Consider the following 8013-nt stretch of genomic DNA (forward strand, 5'->3'; position numbering starts at 1 on the left):
TTGGTTCTCTTAATTGTTTTTGGACTTGAACCTCAATAAGGAGATTCATTGTATTGTTTTGAGAGGATATTGATAATTGTTCTATAGATTAAATATGTTTTATTTTAGTACAAAACAATATTGAACCATTTGTTCAAATAATATTCTATTTAGAAATTGGAAATACCCAAAATTAAATTGGAATATTTATATGTTATTTCTCATTTGAATGTGTTAGACATAAATAGAAATATAAAGTTTGTTAACTTACTAAATTAACTAGAATTTAGTCTGTGCATTTGCACGATTAATAATATAAAAAACCGTAAAAAAAATTACGGATAACATTTTTAATTTTATTTTTAACCGTTTTAAGTTTATGGGTGGATCAACACACAATCCGACCAAAGTATCTATTTACTCAATATCATTATATATATATATATATATATATATATATATATATATTAGATAGTTAAAAATTTAAACTTATATTAATATTAAAACGTGCCGCATTTATCAAATTTGGTGTTGAATTTAAAATATAAAGTCTTTGTAGCCTAGTTGGTTAAAGAGTTGTACTTGTTTTTGTTAGATTGCAAGTTCAAAACATACCTCTACTATTTTTAATTTTACTTTTAACCGTTTTAAATTTAAAGGCGGGTCAACCCACAATCCGACCCAAATATCCAAATTAACCACAACTCTCGACCCGGCAATCCGGACACTTTAAAAATTAAGCATCATTATATATATATATAGATTAGTTAGTTAAAAAGTTGAACTTATATTAATATTAAAACGTCTCGCGTTTATCAAATTTGGTGTTGAATTTAAAATATAAAGTCTTTGTAGTCTAGTTGGTTAAAGAGTTGTACTTGTTTTGTTAGGTTGCAAGTTCGATACTTTTAGCATTTTTAATTTTATTTTTAACCGTTTTAAATTTAAAGGCGGGTCAACCCACAATCCGACTCAAGTATCCAAATTAACCACAGCTCTCAACTTGGCAATCCGGACACTTTAAAAATTAAGCATCATTATATATCTATATATATATATATATATCAGTTAGTTAAAAAGTTGAACTTATATTAATATTAAAACGTCCCGCGTTTATCAAATTTGGTGTTGAATTTAAAATATAATATCTTTGTAGCCTAGTTGGTTAAAGAGTTGTACTTGTTTTGTTAGGTTGCAAGTTCGAAATATACCTCTAGCATTTTTAATTTTATTTTTAACAGTTTTAAATTTAAAGGCGGGTCAACCCACATTCTGACCCAAGTATCCAAATTAACCACAGCTCTCGACCCGGCAATCCTAGCATTTTTAATTTTATTTTTAACCGTTTTAAATTTAAAGGCGGGTCAACCCACGATCCGACCCAAGTGTCCAAATTAACCACAGCTCTCGACCCGGCAATCCGGATACTTTAAAAATTAAGCATCATTATATATATATATAGATTAGTTAGTTAAAAAGTTGAACTTATATTAATATTAAAAAGTCCCGCGTTTATCAAATTTGGTGTTGAATTTAAAAAATAAAGTCTTTGTTGCCTAGTTGGTTAAAGAGTTGTACTTGTTTTGTTATGTTGCAAGTTCGAAACATACCTCTAGCATTTTTAATTTTATTTTTAACCGTTTTAAATTTAAAGGCGGGTCAACCCACAATCCGACCCAAGTATCCAAATTAACCACAGCTCTCGACCCGGCAATCCGGACACTTTAAAAATTAAGCATCATTATATATATATATATATAAATTAGTTAGTTAAAAAGTTGAACTTATATTAATATTAAAACGTCTCGCGTTTATCAAATTTGGTGTTGAATTATAAATATAAAGTCTTTGTATCCTAGTTGGTTAAAGAGTTGTACTTGTTTTGTTATGTTGCAAGTTCGAAACATACCTCTAGCATTTTTAATTTTATTTTTAACCGTTTTAAATTTAAAGGCGGATCAACCCACAATCCGACCCAAGTATCCAAATTAACCACAGCTTTCGACCCGGCAATCCAGACACTTTAAAAATTAAGCATCATTATATATATATATAGATTAGTTAGTTAAAAAGTTGAACTTATATTAATATTAAAACTTCCCGCGTTTATCAAATTTGGTGTTGATTTAAAATATAAAGTCTTTGTAGCCTAGTTGGTTAAAGAGTTGTACTTGTTTTGTTAGGTTGCAAGTTCGATACCTTTAGCATTTTTAATTTTATTTTTAACCGTTTTAAATTTAAAGGCGGGTCAACCAACAATCCGACTCAAGTATCCAAATTAACCACAGCTCTCGACCTGGCAATCCGGACACTTTAAAAATTAAGCATCATTATATATATATATATGTATAAATTAGTTAGTTAAAAAGTTGAACTTACATTAATATTAAAACGTCCCGCGTTTATCAAATTTGGTGTTGAATTTAAAATATAATGTCTTTGTAGCCTAGTTGGTTAAAGAGTTGTACTTGTTTTGTTAGGTTGCAAGTTCGAAATATACCTCTAGCATTTTTAATTTTATTTTTAACCGTTTTAAATTTAAAGGCGGGTCAACCCAAAATCTGACCCAAGTATCCAAATTAACCACAGCTCTCGACCCGGCAATCCGGACACTTTAAAAATTAAGTATCATTATATATATATATAGATTTGAGTGGTAACAGTAGTTTTTAAATTATCAAAAATAACAAATTCTTTTCATTTAAAATATCTTAAGTTTGAGGCGGTGGTCATGATTATGACTATAAAGACTTTCACCATTAATATATGCTAGGAAAATTTCCGTACAATGCACACGGATGAGGATGAGGATAAAATAAATTATAAAAATTATAAAAATATTTATTCAATGTTTAAAATTATTAAAATAAAAATATAACGATATCATTCCATATTTTATTCACTTCGATAAAACAACTTATTTTCTCACATGTTTTATCACATATTTTTTTCCGAATGAATCTCTCATTTCGTGACTTTACACTTTCACTTTGTCAATCAAATATTTGATTCATATTTTTTAATAATTAGCATTTTGATCTCATACTTTGGTCAATTAAATATTTGATTCATATTTCTTTAACCACTTTCAAATGAACCCGGTCTATTATCCTTCGACAAACCACATCTCAATCACATTTGGTTAAAAGTTGTACTTGTTTTGTTAGGTTGCAAGTTCGAAACCTAAAAATAACATTTTTAAATTTATTTTTAACCGTTTTAAGTTTATGGACGGGTCAACCCACAATCCGACCCAAGTATCCATTTACTCTCACATAAATATCCAAATTAACCACAGCTCTCGACCCGACAATCCGGACACTATAAAAATTAAACATCATTATATATATATATATATAGATTAGTTAATTAAAAATTTGAACTTTTATTGTTAAAATGTCTCGCGTTCATCAAATTTGGTGTTGAATCTTAAATATAAAGTGTTGTTAGCCTAGTTGGTTAAAGGATTGTACTTGTTTTGTTAGGTTGTAAGTTCGAAACCTAAAAATAACATTTTTAAATTTATTTTTAACCGTTTTAAGTTTATAGCGGGTCAACTCACAATTCGACCCAAGTATCTATTTACTCTCACATAAATATCCAAATTAACCATAGTTTTCGACCCGGCAATCCGAACACTTTAAAAATTAAGCATCATTATATATATAGATTAGTTAGTTAAAAATTTGAACTTTTATTGTTAAAATGTCTCGCGTTTATCAAATTTGGTGTTGACTTTTTAATATAAAGTGTTGTTAGCCTAGTTGGTTGAAGGGTTGTACTTATTTTGTTAGATTGCAAGTTTGAAACCTACAAATAACATTTTTAAATTTATTTTTAACCGTTTTAAGTTTATGGGCGGGTCAACCCACAATCCGACTCAAGTATCTATTTACTCTCACATAAATATCCAAATTAACCACAGCTCTCGACCTGGAAATCCAGACACTTTAAAAATTAAGCATTATTATTATATATATATATATATATATATATATATATATATGATTTATTTTTCTTTTTAAATGATGTAGTTATGTGAAATTATACCTTCATTAATTTTTGAAAATATATGTTCAATCATATTTGGTAAAGAAAAAAATTTAGTTGAATGTTAGTGAATACTAAAAGGTTGTGTTTGATGGAAGATAGTAAAATTATAATGGTATTTGGTTAAATTAATTTTATGTCCAGAGTTGAATGAAAAATATGAATATTTTGGAAAAAAAAATTGTTTGAAAGGTAGGTACAATAGGAATTGGTTCTGGGATTTGATCGTATCAGTTGACAAAAATAAACATCCAATAATTTTATTATTATTGTTTCGATTTAATTTTTTATACAAAAATTAAACCATAATTAAACATTATTTCATTTTATAGTCTCTTATTAATCATATCACTTAATTCATTAAACCAAAATTAAAAAATACATATATTTTTAAAATATATATATTTTAAAAATGTTCATCTATATTAAAAATAATAAAAATTGTTTAGACACAACGACAAATCATGACATAAAAAATCGTTACTCAATAGGTTATCGAGTTTGTAAGCCCTCGAGAAGAATGATTAACTCCTGACGGACTCTACCGACTTTCCGAAACGAATATAAAAAAACGTCATAATAATATTATTATGAATAATATGTATCGGACGACTATGATAAATTAAGTTTAACGATATATCTCCAATCATATAATCACCAAAAAGTAATTGATAGATGTTCCTTATTAAAGTATTAAGATCTCGAATATTCATACTCTTTTACATATTATTTTCTCAATTTTTACCGTTGAGTGATAATCGAGACCCAAAAACTTTATGTTGTCGTTATATATTAATATTTTTAATTTTTTTAAAATAAAAATACAACTTCTCAATCAATATTTTTAAATAATCTAAGTTAATTCTTAAGACAAAATGGAGAGACAAATAAACAAACTTGACAAAAGGTCGATTCACGATTAGAAGTTTAGCAAATTTGACACAAGGTCAAAATAAACCACCTTAATATTTTTAGGAAACAAATATTACATTTGCAATCATTGCTTAATAAAAAAACAAAGGGAAGAAATCAAATGAAGAGAGATTATGGATCCGGCTCATCCATGTACCTAACCCCAAAACTTGTAAACCTTCTTCTAAAAATTCAAATGCATGAGGAATCAGTACGAACACCCACACAGATAAACTTACGAAAATGAGTGACACGGCATCATTTGGCATGACAATAAACATAGAGACGAAGTAAGTCATTGTGATGCCGCTCAAGGCAACAAGCAACTCAATCATCAACGGAAATCCAAACGTCAACAACGTTATCATGTATACCGATGAACAAAACCCTGTCGTATTGAAGAAGAGACTCATCCCGTAAAAAAAAGGTCTTGTAAGGGTCGATAATGGTTGAGTAGCATTACTACTTATATTACGATGGGGGGGCTCTCCTAATTCTTTACAGTTTTCTTGCCATCCACCACCCGGAGGGCTCAACATAAATTGGTAAGTAGCGGTGGTGATTAGGGCAACAATAACCAAAAGACAATTGCGTACATCTCCGGGCGAGTCCCTCCCTTTTTTGTACTTTAATAAATCGTACCATGTCATGTTCTCGTTGTTACCTGTGTTAGAATATTATAGAGAAATTGTATTACATGCATGCATGTTATATATTATAATTACATAGTTTAGGTTTAATATATAAACATTAATGATTTTATAACAACCTGTTTGGTCAGTCTGATCAGCCTCTACAATAACCTGTCCTTCAATAACCAGTGATTGATCATTTGCACATTTCCGAGCTCCAGCTCGCAGTAAGATATCCTCCACCCACACTTTTTTATCATATGCAGCGATCCCATTCTCATAGTTGTTGTTGTTGTGATCATCACCCATTTCATGAATAAGTACTAAAACATCAAGAGGTGTTTGACTTTGACCATTTTCATTCGTTGCATTTACATCCACCATTGGTACTAATTGGGAGACTCCATGCTTTGGAATTAAGAGACGAATTACCTGCAGGCATGGACTTACCTAAAATGGTTAATCACGAGTAGGAAATTACGTACATAGTTATTTTGACAAAATTTTATAAGGAGAATTGATCAATCAAACAAGAAAAGTTATATATATTACCTTATAGATCTGTATATAAATATAAAAAAAAGTATAGATATACCTCATATTGTTTCCTTGAAGTGGCTAGATGCAAGATGGTATTGCCTTGGTCATCTTTGTTCTCGAGTAAATTGAGCTTTCCCAGTCGATAGAGATGATCTAGTAGAATCTGCAGAGTCTTGAATTGGTTGTTCTTTATGGCTAAGTGAAAAACAGTCTCGCCTTGAGCAGTAGCCTTCTCTATGGAATCAGGATCACTCTCAATCAACAAATTAACTACATCCAATCTACCTTTAATAACTGCGCAATGAAGAGGGATGCACCTATCTTTTCCTTCAATCTCACACAATTTTACCATATTGTTGATTATCACGAGTTCATGCACGACAATGAAGTCACCAATTGCTGCTGCAATATGAAGTGGGCTTAAACCGTCTTCATTCAGATCATATGCAAGATTTCTATTCAACATCATCAACTCTTTGACAAAATCATGGTGACTTGCCATACAACCAATATGTAATGGGTTGTCTCCGCCTAACAAAGAAGGAGAATGAAGGATTCGACGATCCTCTTTTGCTAGCCTCTTTAAGACCGTAAGGTCCCCGGTCCAAGCAGCTTCGAACATTCTTCTGTCCATTGAAACTTAACTATGTAGATTAATAAAGGGATAGAATTATGTTCTTATGGCTATATAATTATGTTTTTGTCAATAATGTAGACTTAGAAATTATAATGCAACTATATGCATTTTCCTTATATAGTGGAATATAGAAGACTTCAATATAGTTGAACTTGTATATGTTAGCCACAAATTGATAACAAATTAAAGATAAATACAATGTGAAATCAAGAATTATATTGACAGCCAGTCAATAATGCAATAAAGTGATTTTCATTATTTTCAGTAAAATATTACAAATAATAAGAACAACTCTTATAAACTCTCATGGATTGTGTCTATTGTACATGCCAATTTTAATTATTATTTAAATTATAGTTTGTTAAATAATAATTAAACAAATTATTGCTATATAAGAAAGTCCAAATTTTAAGTATAATTATAAACGAATATATACTTAGAACTTAATTAACCTCGACCAATTATACTTGTGAATCATTCAATGAAACACCATTAATTGGGATTATTCCTTTCCAAATGACTATTCATATTAAGGACTTTTCAAATGTTGATGGGTCAAGCTGTCAAAATATTCAAAATCCTCCACTAAATTTCATATTCCTACACATTTTCATATTTCACAAATGATGTTTTTTTTTATTGTTTTTAGATGTGTTTATATATATATATATTTAATCTAGTTTATATATGAGAAATGATATAGGGAACGAATTGGGGGAGCGAAATCTTAAGCGAAGCCATCTGACATGTCACGGAGGAAAGAGAAAAAATTTACATTTTCTCTTTTTAGGAAACACTCATCTCCCACTCATTATCAAACAAAACCCTCATTCTTCCATTTTCTTCACCCTCGTCGGCACGTTGTTTATCATCTTCTCCTTCTATTCTTTAGATTCGTCTCCATCCTCTCCGTTTAGCTTCTTCTCATTCCGTTCTTTAGATTCGTCTTCATCCTCGTCGTGACACTTCTTACTGTTCTTTTGTTCGTTTGAATAGATCACTACTTCTGGAGATCTGCGTTTTGTTTAGATTCGTCTTCGTCACTGCATGTCCGACTGTCCGTTTAGTTTCTTCTTCTAATGGTATATCTTCTCTGCCAACATAGTTTACTTTTTTCATTGTTTTATTGTTCTTCTGTTTGTTTCAAGAGATTCACGTTTTCTGTTGTTTTGTGATGATTATGTGTAGGAATCAACAACCGGGGACATAAATAGATATATCTTTTTATTATTTATGTAGCTAGACTGTTAATATTCTGTTGTT

General features: G+C 29.8%; 1 protein-coding gene across 1 annotated transcript; it reads right to left on the reverse strand.

Annotated features, from left to right (window-relative positions):
* Window positions 1-5098: 5098 nt before the first annotated feature.
* Window positions 5099-6757, reverse strand: LOC124912945 (ankyrin repeat-containing protein BDA1-like). The gene is made up of 5 exons (XM_047453578.1): window positions 6169-6757; window positions 5711-6005; window positions 5444-5605; window positions 5181-5329; window positions 5099-5125 (listed from the first exon to the last, which is right to left on the reverse strand). The coding sequence occupies exons 1-5, from the start codon at window positions 6745-6747 to the stop codon at window positions 5099-5101; spliced, it is 1212 nt and encodes a 403-aa protein (XP_047309534.1). The 5' UTR covers window positions 6748-6757.
* Between the last annotated feature and the right edge of the window lie 1256 nt (window positions 6758-8013).

Source organism: Impatiens glandulifera, chromosome 8, assembly GCF_907164915.1.
Source record: "Impatiens glandulifera chromosome 8, dImpGla2.1, whole genome shotgun sequence".
NCBI lineage: Eukaryota > Viridiplantae > Streptophyta > Magnoliopsida > Ericales > Balsaminaceae > Impatiens > Impatiens glandulifera.

What these genes read in the sequence shown, in the direction of transcription:
- LOC124912945 (XM_047453578.1), bottom strand. Translation starts at nt 6,747, where the DNA reads ATGGACAGAAGAATGTTCGAAGCTGCTTGGACCGGGGACCTTACGGTC. An exon ending in CTTCAAGGAAACAATATGAG is followed by an intron (nt 6,006 to 6,168) that starts GTATATCTATAC and finishes CCATGCCTGCAG; the next exon opens with GTAATTCGTCTCTTAATTCC. An exon ending in TGGTGGATGGCAAGAAAACT is followed by an intron (nt 5,330 to 5,443) that starts GTAAAGAATTAG and finishes TCAATACGACAG; the next exon opens with GGTTTTGTTCATCGGTATAC.